Source organism: Nerophis lumbriciformis, linkage group LG25, assembly GCF_033978685.3.
Source record: "Nerophis lumbriciformis linkage group LG25, RoL_Nlum_v2.1, whole genome shotgun sequence".
Taxonomy (NCBI): domain Eukaryota; kingdom Metazoa; phylum Chordata; class Actinopteri; order Syngnathiformes; family Syngnathidae; genus Nerophis; species Nerophis lumbriciformis.
Genome location: NC_084572.2, coordinates 16,036,012 through 16,048,513, shown reverse-complemented (window position 1 = coordinate 16,048,513; position 12,502 = coordinate 16,036,012). Strand labels below are relative to the sequence as shown.

Genomic DNA, 12,502 nt, shown 5'->3' with positions numbered 1-12,502 from the left:
TTGAGCTGTGTTAGTATAGGTTGCTCAATAAAAGTTTAAAAAGAGCGTCAGACTTGGTGTGCACTTCTTCTGGACGCTACAATTGGTGTCAGAAGTGGGATGAAAGGCCTCCCAGTTCGCCTTGCCATCAAACCTGGGAGTCTTCATTGAGGGCGGAATTCCCCCATGCCAAGCAGCGCGCTGCACCTGTAGACGCTGCCTCTCTCCTTCCTTTCTCTCTCTCTCTCTCTTTGCGACTAGCTCAATTCCGGGATTCACACAAGCAACGGCAGTATGCGCAAAGTTTTACTTCTGACACCAATTGTAGCGTCCAGAAGAAGTGCACACCAAGTCTGACGCTCTTTTTAAACTTTTATTGAGCAACCTATACTAACACAGCTCAACTTATCTCGTTCCTTCCACACGCACGTCTATCCTCACGCCTCATTTCCGCAACTAAAGAACACAACATCAACTTCAGCAGGTCGTTATATTATATTCTTTAAACACAGCAACCTGTGTACCACAAATTAAGCACACGGCTTTACCTTTAATTTCTGTAAAGAAATACTAGGCAGTCCATGTCTTGTTGAAAACACGCCATTCGTCATCAACTTTTCTCTTTTTAGCATCTCACTTGTCGCTGTGCACCTTCACTCACAGGTTACACACGGACATACGCCCATAAATAACCCTTTTCAAAATAAAAGCAGCACGCACGACATAGATGTTTTTTTTAATTTATTTTGTAATTTGTGATTGCCGCTGTTCACATTCACTCACAATCGCGCATGAGCATACGTCCACACTGAAGTAATAAAAATAACACTTTTCAAAACAAAAGCAGCACCGTTGTATTGCACACTCGACATAGATACTTTTTTAAATGTATTTTGTAATTTATGATTGGCCTCACGCGGGCCGGACAGGGCCGCAGAATACCCAGGTCTGCTGTACTGCATCAACAAGCGACATCAGTGTGTAAAGGATATCACCACAGGGGCTCAGGAACACTTCAGAAACCCACTGTTAGTAACTACAGTTGGTCGCTACATCTGTAAGTGCAAGTTAAAACTCTCCTATGCAAGGCGAAAACAGTTTATCAACAACACCCAGAAACGCCGTCGGCTTTGCTGGGCCTGAGCTCATCTAAGATGGACTAATACAAAGTGGAAAAGTGTTCTGTGGTCTGACGAGTCCACATTTCAAATTGTTTTTGGAAACTGTGGACGTTGTGTCCTCCGGACCAAAGAGGAAAAGAACCATCCAGATTGTTATAGGCACAAAGTTGAAAAGCCAGCATCTGTGATGGTATGGGGGTGTATTAGTGCCCAACACATGGGTAACTTACACATCTGTGAAGGCACCATAAATGCTGAAAGGTACATACAGGTTTTGGAGCAACATATGTTGCCATCCAAGCAACGTTACCATGGACGCCCCTGCTTATTTCAGCAGGACAATGCCAAGCCACGTGTTACATCAACGTGGCTTCATAGTAAAAGAGTGCGGGTACTAGACTGGCCTGCCTGTAGTCCAGACTTGTCTCCCATTGAAAATGTGTGGCGCATTATGAAGCCTAAAATACCACAACGGAGACCCCCGGACTGTTGAACAACTTAAGCTGTACAACAAGCAAGAATGGGAAAGAATTCCACCTGAGAAGCTTAAAAAATGTGTCTCCTCAGTTCCCAAACGTTTACTGAATGTTGTTAAAAGGAAAGGCCATGTAACACAGTGGTGAACATGCCCTTTCCCAACTATTTTGGTGTTTGGTGTTGCAGCCATGAAATTCTAAGTTAATTATTATTTGCAAAACAAAAATAAAGTTTATGAGTTTGAACATCAAATATCTTGTCTTTGTAGTGCAATCAATTGAATATGGGTTGAAAAGGATTTGCAAATCATTGTATTCCGTTTATATTTACATCCAACACAATTTCCCAACTCATATGGAAACGGGGTTTGTAATTGCAGCGAGTGCTGCTGCTGTTGTATAACGCTACATTAATCACTGCAACATCCCAATGTCATCGTTCATGTTAATGAGCCAGTCAATAAATGAGAATAATGTCGCAGCCGTCTAGTCTTTTGATTATATTTGATTTTCTAATACTGTAATTGGGTTAAATCGACTAAATAAAGTTTAACTAACCAGAACAAAGACAAATGACCAAAGTAAATATTGACAGTGTCACGGTGAGGGGTGACACCCACTACCTGCATTGTTAACCACCTTGTACTATCAGTTTTTCACTATTTAGAGCGTACAGAAAAGGGAAAGTTTGTAGGATGATGGCCAAAATTCCATTAAAAATGCAGTTTTCCTCTAAGGTGTTACACGCAAAGATTTTCAAAATCTGAACAATTTTTTCACTTGTTTCAGACCTCTTACATATATTAACCAATGTTTTGCAAGTGATAAGGCATACTTGTCAACGTTTGCATATGAAAAATGAAGGCAATGTGCTGAGAGTAGAGAAAATAAGGCAATTACAGTTAATCGAATAAAGCCGTTAATTGGATAATTTGTGATAACTATTCCTTAGGTTGCCCTGGGACACTACCCAGAGGACCACTTCACTGAGGAGAACCCCCGCCAGCTGCAGAGGGAGTTTAAAGCAGAGCTGGAGGTGCTGACTACAGACATCAGGAAGAGGAATGCAGATCTGGAAATCCCTTACACTTACCTGGATCCAAAGAGCGTGGAGAACAGCGTGGCCATCTAAAACTAGTCTACCAACGTGTCGTATATTTCTGCTTTGATCTTATGTTATGCATTCATATTTGTCTTTTTGCATGATAATTAATAATAATTAATATTTGCCTTTTTGCAATGCTGAAAACAGGTACTGAAGCAGAACCTCTAAATAAGCACAATCAGATAAAAGTGAAAGTATAATTACTCACCTTTTGAAGGCACAGCAAGTTATTTGCAGAACTGTACCTACACCTAGTGGCCTGTCATACACTGCAAAAACTGAAATCTAAGTAAGATGAAATATCTCAAATAAGGGTGATATTTGCTTATTTTCTGTCTGATAAGATAATTCTTCTCACTATGCAGATTTTACGTAAGAGTGTTTTACTTGTTTTACGGGTTTTGGTCCTAAATGATCTCAGTAAGATATTACAGCTTGTTGCTGAGATTTGATGACATATATTGAGTAAAACATGCTTGAAACGAGAATATCAACTGATGCAAAGCTGTGTCATCAAAACTCACAAGTATAAAACTACTTCTTTAAAGTAATCATTTCTTACTTCAAGCATGAAAAAAAAAAATCATGACTGACACAATTGTGTCTCATAATTAAAACAGATGACAGCCAAATGGACTTTGTTGTTTTATTTACAATGAAAACAATAGAAAATACGTACTCATATAGTAGTACAGTTGGCACAGTACAGTAAACTAATATTTCAACATTTATGTGACATTTCTAATAATTTTGAACAGAAATAGTTCATGCACATTCAGATAAATTCTTTAAAATTACAATTTAAAACATTTTGGCCGGGGGCCGGGCTGTATATATGCGCACTAATTGATTGAAAGAGCACGCACTTGGCGCGATGATGTCATGTTGTCGATGGAAAAATGCATTTTTAGAGAATATGATTTGCCTGAGCGGCTAGTAGACCCCGAGAGTAACAAGCGGTTGCCTTGTTGCCTTTCCATTAAGAACAATAAATTAGTTTTTAGTATAAGTTTGCTGTTTTCTAGAAATGTAATACCGAGCGCATATCATTATGTCAAGAAAAGTGCACTTGTTGTTAGTGAGAATATACTTATTTTAAGTATTTTTGGGTTCATTGAAGTTAGCTAAGTTTATTTGTTTTGGAAAGTCTCGACAAGCCAAATTTTCTTGTTCTATTGGCAGATAATATTGCTTCCTGAAAAAAATCAAATAAAATTAGGGGTATTTTATTTGATTTTTTTCTTGTTTTTGAACACTGACTTTTTGCAGTGTAGGTATTGCTTGATTCAACTAAATAAAGTGTCGTTTTGTTTGCATCTGTTTGGAAAAGTTACTTTGTGTATGCATATTGCACTGAGAAGCCACACGCTTTCTTATGGCCATGTCCTCTTCTATGGTTATCGTTTAAACTCCCAAGTTTTGGTTTTAAACATGAGGGGTATAAAGTGTAAAGCAGGGGTGGTCATTTGCAGTTCGCTGCATATTGTCGAAATAAAGTCAAACAAAAAAGCAACAGTAGGAAAAAGATGTAATAGAATGAGAATAAGTTGACATGTTGATACTAAGAACTAATTATATGATTTGTCACCTGTAATAACAAAGCTGACACAATGTTTAGTCTTTAAATGTATAAAATGTGCAGGTAGGCCTTCGTTGGGTGTTCCGGTTCTGACCTGGCTGGTGGGCTAGTCTCTGGGTTGCCCTGCGGAGCTGCCTGGCATTGTATTGTTTTATTTGGTGTGTATGTGCATGCGTGTGTGGGGGTGTTGGGGTGTGCTTGTGGCCCTGCCTCAGCGTGACGTTCCTGCGTTGCTGCTTACTGCGGAGGGTCTGTCCAGGTGGCGCTAGGCGTTGTTATACAGCCGGGTTTCGGGGACCCTACATGTCCTCTTTTTATATTTATTTATCCATCCATCCATCCATTTTCTACCGCTTGTCCCTTTCGGGGTCACGGGGGTGCTGGAGCCTATCTCAGCTGCATTCGGGCGGAAGGCGGGGTACACCCTGGACAAGTCGCCATCTCATCACAGGGCCAACACAGATAGACAGACAACATTCACACTCACGGGACTATTTAGTGTTGCCAATTATGTATTTTTCTAAATGAATAAACATTTAAAAAAATACATAATTGGCAACAAAAAAAAAAAAAGTATTTTAGATGTATGATATATTTGTATTAATTTATATATATACTTTAAATACTTGTTAACTCTTGTTTTATTCATCTATATATGTATATAAGTGTGTATATATATGTGTGTGTGTGTGTATGTATGTATGTATGTATGTATGTATGTATGTATGTATGTATATATGTATATATGCGTGTATATATATGTGTGTGTGTGTGTGTGTGTGTGTGTGTGTGTGTGTGTGTGTGTGTGTGTGTGTATGTATGTATATATGTGTGTATATATATGTGTGTGTGTGTGTGTGTGTGTGTGTGTGTGTGTATGTATGTATGTATGTATGTATGTATGTATGTATATATGTATATATGCGTGTATATATATGTGTGTGTGTGTGTGTGTGTGTGTGTGTGTGTGTGTATGTATGTATATATGTGTGTATATATATGTGTGTGTGTGTGTGTGTGTGTGTGTGTGTGTGTGTGTGTGTATGTATGTATGTATGTATGTATGTGTATATATATATATATATATATATATATATATATATATATATATATATATATATATATATATATATATATATCAGTGACGTGCGGAGAGGTTGATGGCTGGTGAGGCACTGACTTCATCACAGTCAGATTTACAAACATATGAACCCTAAAGAGTATCTTATTCACCATTTGATTGGCAGCAGATAACGGGTTATGTTTAAAAGCTCATACCAGCATTCTTCCCTGCTTGGCACTCAGCATCAAGGCTTGGAATTGGGGGTTAAATCACCAACAATTATTCCCGGGCGGGCGCCGCTGCTGCCCACTGCTCCCCTCACATCCCAGGGGGTGAGTAAGGGGATGGGTCAAATGCAGACGACAAATTTCATCACACCTAGTGTGTGTGTGACAATCATTGCTACTTTAACTTAACTTTAACTTTACACATACAAACTGTAGCACACAAAAAAGCACATTTAATTAAAAAAACGTTATTATGGTCTTACCTTTACTTATAAGTGCGGGAACAGTGGTGTTCGTGTTGGAGGAGTTGTGAATGAATAAAATATGAAATCCATGCTGCAGTCTGCAGGCGTACTTAATGTTGTGTCCCTGCAGTCGTTCACGGCTCCTCCGACGCGAGCAATGTTGTTTTTGCACTTTTTGGCTTCTTGTTAAGTGACTTTTTTTGGGTGGATTCGGTCTTGCACGTGGAGGGTTTGGGTGTGGGCTTTGGTTGGTGTGGCGCTCCCGTCGCGGGGTGCACTCTGCTGCGAAGGTGCCTTAACCGGCACCAGGAGGCGGGGTTACGCGAGCCTCAGCCAGTGCGTCTTCGCAGCCGTTTTATGATTGCTCAACACAAGAAATTCGTTACACACATACAGTTGTTGACAAAATACACTGTACATTATATACCTCAGCTAACTAAACTATGGAAATGTATAATATAGTTCATATAGCAATACAGTCTCACTGCACAGCAGGCCAGCAGTCAGCGAGTCATTGCGCAATCCATGTTGCGGCACTGAGTGACGTGCCTCAACTGGCTGCTGTTCACCGCACCGTCTCTTCTCAGTATTTGAACGGCAAATGTGAAAATTCAGCGATTTTGAATAAAAATAATCTAAAACTGGTGAAGTTAAATGGAAAATAACTTTATAGTATAATCACTGGATACATATAACAATTTAATAATTTTTTTTTCTTTTTACATTTTTTTTGCCTCACCTGCCTCTAGTGACCGCACGTCACTGATATATATATATATATATATATATATATATATATATATATATATATATATATATATATATATATATATATATATACAGTCGTGGTCAAAAGTTTACATACACTTGTAAAGAACATAATGTCATGGCTGTGTTGAGTTTCCAATAATTTCTACAACTCTTATTTTTTTGTGATAGAGTGATTGGAGCACATACTTGTTGGTCACAAAAAACATTCATGAAGTTTGGTTCTTTTATGAATTTATTATGGGTCTACTGAAAATGTGACCAAATCTGCTGGGTCAAAAGTATACATACAGCAATGTTAATATTTGGTTACATGTCCCTTGGCAAGTTTCACTGCAATAAGACACTTTTGGTAGCCATCCACAAGCTTCTGGTTGAACCTTTGACCAATTGGTGCAGTTCAGCTACATTTGTTGGTTTTCTGACATGGACTTGTTTCTTCGCATGTTCTCGATGGGGTTTAAGTCAGGACTTTGGGAAGGCCATTCTAAAACCTTAATCCTCGTCTGATTTAGCCATTCTTTTATCACTTTTGACGTGTGTTTGGGGTCATTGTCCTGTTGGAACACCCAACTGCACCCAATACCCAACCTCCGGGCTGATGATTTTAGGTTGTCCTGAATAATTTGGAGGTAATCCTCCTTTTTCATTGTCCCATTTACTCTCTGTAAAGCACCAGTTCCATTGGCAGCAAAACAGGCCCAGAGCATAATACTACCACCACCATGCTTGACAGTAGGAAGGTGTTCCTGGGATTAAAGGCCTCACCTTTTCTCCTCCAAACATATTGCTGGGTATTGTGGCCAAACAGCTCAATTTTTGTTTCATCTGACCACAGAACTTTATTCCAGAAGGTCTTATCTTTGTCCATGTGATCAGCAGCAAACTTTAGACGAACCTTAAGGTGTCGCTTCTGGAGCAAGGGCTTCCTTCTTGCATGGTAGCCTCTCAGTCCATGGTGATGCAAAACACGCTTGATTGTGGACACTGACACCTGTGTTCCAGCAGCTTACAACTCATTGCAGACCTGCTTTTTGGTGGTTCTCGGTTCACTCTTGATCATCCTGATCAATTTTCTCTCAGCAGCAGCTGATAGCTTGCGTTTTCTTCCTGATCGTGGCAATGACAAAACTGTGCCATGCACTTTATACTTACGAACAATTGTCTGCAAAGTTGCTCTTGGGACCTTAAGCTTCTTTGAAATGGCTCCAAGTGACTTTCCTGACTTGTTCGAGTCAATGATTAGTTTTTTTCAGATCTGTGCTGAGTTCCTTTGACTTTCCCATTGTCGCGTTTGTAACCGAGTCTAATGACTGCATCACATACTCAACATTCGTACTGGAAAACTTTGTTATTTTTTGCAAATATTAGCTCATCTGGAATTTGATGCTTGCAACATGTTTTTAAAAAAGCTGGCACAAGTGGCAAAAAAGACTGAGAAAGTTGAGGAATGCTCATCAAACACTTATTTGGAAAATCCCACAGGTGAACAGGCTAATTGGGAACAGGTGGGTGCCATGATTGGATATAAAAGCAGCTTCCATGAAATGCTCAGTCATTCACAAACAAGAATGGGGCGAGGGTCACCACTTTGTGAACAAATGCTTGAGCAAATTGTTTAAGAACAACATTTCTCAACCAGCTATTGCAAGGAATTTAGGCATTTCACCATCGACGGTCCGTAATATCATCAAATGCTTCAAAGAATCTGGAGAAATCACTGCATGTAAGCAGCAAGGCTGAAAACCAACATTGCATACTGCATCAAAAAGCGACATCAGTGTGGAAAGGATATCAACACATGGGCTCAGGAACACTTCAGAAAACCACTGTCAGTAACTACAGTTTGTCGCTACATCTGTAAGTGCAAGTTAAAGCTCTACTATGCAAAGCGAAAACCATTTATCAACAACACCCAGAAACGCCGCCGGCTTCGCTGGGCCCGAGCTCATCTAAGATGGACTGATGCAAAGTGGAAAAGTGTTCTGTGGTCTGACGAGTCCACATTTTAAATTAATTTTGGAAAGTGTGGGCATTGTGTCTTCCGGAACGAAGAGGAAAAGAACCATCCGGATTGTTCTAGGCGCAAAGTTGAAAAGCCAGCATCTGTGATGGTATGGGGGTGCCCAAGGCATGAGTAACTTACACATCTGTGAAGGCACCATAATGCTGAAAGGTACATACAGGTTTTGGAGCAACATAAGTTGCCAACCAACAACGTTATCATTGACGCCCCTGCTTATTTCAGCAAAACAATGCCAAGCCACGTGTTACAACAGCGTGGCTTCATAGTAAAAGAGTGTGGGTACTAGACTGGCCTGCCTGTGGTCCAAACCTGTCTCCCATTGAAAATGTGTGGCGCATTATGAAGCCTAAAATACCACAATGGAGACCCCCGGACTGTTGAACAACTTAAGCTGTACATCAAGCAAGAATGCGAAAGAATTCCACCTGAAAAGCTTAAACAATGTGTCTCCTCTGTTCCCAAACGTTTACTGAGTGTTGTTAAAAGGAAAGGCCATGTAACACAGTGGTGAACATGCCCCTGTGCCAACTTTTTTGCAATGTGTTGCTGCCATTAAATTCAAAGTTAATGCTTATTTGCAAAAAAAAAAAATAATACGTTTCTCTATATCTTGTCTTTGCAGTCTATTCAATTGAATATAAGTTGAAAAGGATTTGCAAATCATTGTATTCTGTTTTTATTTACCATTTACACAACGTACCAACTTCACTGGTTTTGGGTTTTGTATTTGTCCGTTTTTTGTTCAAATGTGCAACAAGTTTCTTTTTAAAAGAAAAACTAATGAAGTTATTATGTGTGTCAAACATATTTTATTTACATTCTGCATTTGTGCTAATTTGAATATGTTGAATGTTTTCATGCATATCACAAACAAACGTAAAAACCCTTCATCATCATCATCATCATCATCAATGCAGCATACAGTACATGTGCTTTACAGGTTGAAGGGAGCGTCGTGAAGCACAACACAGACCCTGTATTTATAACACATGTATGCATGGTGCATTACAACAGTGGAGTTTTTGTGTTATTTAACAATTTGAAAAGCACACAACATGAGCGTATGTACACACAAATACATTTACAGCCACCGTCGCTGTCCAATGCAAAACCGCAAATCTTCATATTTTCTGAGTTGTTGTTCTTTTTAAAAACTCACTAAATGTGGAAATAGCCGCTTTTCATTGGACAACCGTGGAGTACAGTTTATAAAAGCTGTAGACTTGTCTGTGACTGGATAACTAAGTCGTAAAATAAAAATGGAGTATTTATGAAAAATAAGTGTGGAGTGTTTTCATAGACAGAAACTGTGAAAAAAAACTAAATAAAGGTACTAAATAGACTTAGTTGTAATTATAATTGGGAAAAGTAGCATTTTGTGAAGTACAAAGTCCTCATTTTGCAAGACAGAAGCTGAGATGTATTGGATTGATGTACTTTTACGACAAGTACATTTGACCAATAAATAAAAAAAATAATTGATCAAAAGTATCGGAATATTGCTGATAAAATGATGTGTTTTAATTTTTTTATAAGCCAGTGAGATCACAAAAAGTTGCAATTTTACAAAAATAACTGATTATAATGCAAGAATAAATACCCAAGTTATTTTTTTCTTTATTGGTTTTGCCCTTGCAATAATATATTTGTTGTCCTACAAATGTTGATTCAATTCCAACGATATTGCTACTTGTAAAAAAGAAAAGAAGAGAATTTTGATTTTAATCAACATGCTGAACTCTTTTTCTTGCGTAACATTACGCCTCGTAAATATCTAACTTGGCTGTAATATTACCGTATTTTTCGGACTATAAGTCGCAGTTTTTTTCATTGTTTGGCCGGGCTCCAGTGCGACGTATATATGTTTTTTTCCTTCTTTATTATGCATTTTTGGCAGGTGCGACTTATACTCCGAAAAATACGGTACTTTGTCTCCTAAAACTGAGAGCAGCTTTATCCTCACAAAATGACTTTCTTGTGAAAACGCCTTCCTTCCGGCGTAATCTTGTCAAATGCTTTCTCGTATTACTTTTTAGCGTCAAAAGAAAACGATCGCTCCTGTTTTATCGTAACATAATGTTTTTCCATCAAAGTTCTAACTTGCGTCCTAATATTACTTTGTCATGTAAAAAAAACATATTACTTCCAGTAAAGTCCGTTTTTTTTTTTCATGTAGAATTGCAAGTTTATAACTGTGTACACTTCCCAAAATTTGATCCAGAATCTCGTTACTTTTCCACCCTATTTTCATATTGTTACATTTTATTGTGAATATTTCACTTTACAGCCCATTTGTGCTCAAATGTCAACCTTATTGTCCTTTGACATCTTTTTATTGTAAATATGCAACTTTGTCGCACTATAGGTCAGCTTTTTTTGTCCCAAAATTTTAACCTCATCATAACGTTACGTTTTATCGTAAATATACAACTTTATTCCTGCCACAGCCTAACTTTTTAGTCCTAAAATATAAACCTTATATTATGTGACCTTTTATTGTGAAAATGCAACTTTATTCTGATCAAACTGTCTTTTGTAATAAAATTTTAAACTCATCATAATGTTACGTTTTATTGTATATATACAACTTTATTCCTGCCTAAAATTTCAACTTTATATTATGTTACCTTTTATTGTGAATATTTCTGATCAAACTGTCTTTTGTATTAAAATTTCAACCATGTTACATTTTATGGTCAATACATTAATTTATTCCCGTTACATCCCAACTTTTCTTTCTTAAAATTTCCACCTTAAATTGTGTGTGACCTCTTTTAATGGTAAATATTACTTTATAGCTCAACTTCCTCGGTCTTGAAGTTTCAACATTATTCCCATGTTACTTTTCATCGTGAACACACGACTTTATGCCCGCTGTAGCTCTTTTATGTATTTAAATTTTAACCTGGTTCTCATAATGTTTTATCGTAAATTTATGTTATTCCACAATAACAACATTTTGTCATAAAAACAGCATACTTGTAATATTACCTTGTCTTCTAATTCAAATTATGTGCCCACTTGTTTCCTTTTAAAATTATATTTTTGTTCGCGTAAATGAACACACTTTGTCTTCCCACAATATCGCTACTTTTATCTGTATTCCCGCTAAAGGTCCAACTCTTTGTCTTAATATTTCAACCTTGTTCTCGTGTTAAGTTATTTTCTAAATGTGACTTTATTCCTGCATTATCTCAGCAGTTTTAGAATTTAGCACTTTTCTTAATTTTTTAGCACTTTTTCTTTGAACCTTGTTCCTCGTAAAATGTCAACATGATTCTTCTGATCTTACTTTTGGGGACCGAGTTGTCTTTTGTCAGGCGTCGCAGATCAGAACAGCAAGTAAAAAAACTGATGTACCTTGGTGTCTCCATGGCAACCACACAGAAGCAGGCGGCCCCCATGCTGCTGTGAGTTCAGTCTTCAGTGGCGTGTTGTTCACTGTGTCGGCAGCAAGGGGGCGCCAGTGAGGCGAAAACAAACGTCACCTTGTCTCATTGAGATGACTTTTTTTTCCGCTTCGGGGCGAGAAAGTCGTCCGTGCAGGAGCCTTTGCTCAAGGAGAGGTCGTCCAACGCCATCTCGCCGCTTCTGCCCCGCCCGCGCTCGCCCTTCAGCACCACCTGTTGGCAGCACATCGCATTGCATCATCACATCGCTGCTGCATTTAGAACAGGGCTGCACAATACGTCGAAGGTAGTCTGAGTACAAACCCCGTTTCCATATGAGTTGGGAAATTGTGTTGGATGTAAATATAAACGGAATACAATGATTTGCAAATCATTTTCAACCCATATTCAGTTGAATATTCTACAAAGACCACATATTTGATGTTCAAACTGATAAACCTTTTTTTTTTTTGCAAATAATCATTAACTTTAGAATTTGATCCCAGCAACACGTGACAAAGAAG

At 38.3% G+C, this 12,502-nt stretch overlaps 2 protein-coding genes across 7 annotated transcripts in view; one reads left to right on the top strand and one right to left on the bottom strand.

The window, feature by feature from the left end:
- Positions 1-3,997, top strand: part of LOC133621657 (arachidonate 12-lipoxygenase, 12R-type-like) — a 55,224-nt gene extending 51,227 nt beyond the window's left edge. Inside the window, exon 14 of the mRNA XM_061983887.1 lies at positions 2,529-3,997. Within this exon, the coding sequence (XP_061839871.1) occupies positions 2,529-2,708 (180 nt within the window). The 3' untranslated portion in view covers positions 2,709-3,997. The remainder of the gene's footprint in view (positions 1-2,528) is intronic.
- Positions 3,998-9,365: 5,368 nt separating this feature from the next.
- The window catches only part of npnta (nephronectin a), a 172,876-nt gene continuing 169,739 nt past the window's right edge, over positions 9,366-12,502 (bottom strand). For all 6 annotated transcript variants that reach the window (XM_061983890.1, XM_061983891.1, XM_061983893.1 and 3 more), the window contains one exon: positions 9,366-12,212. In XM_061983890.1, coding sequence (XP_061839874.1) covers positions 12,084-12,212 — 129 coding nt within the window. In that variant the 3' untranslated portion in view covers positions 9,366-12,083. The remainder of the gene's footprint in view (positions 12,213-12,502) is intronic.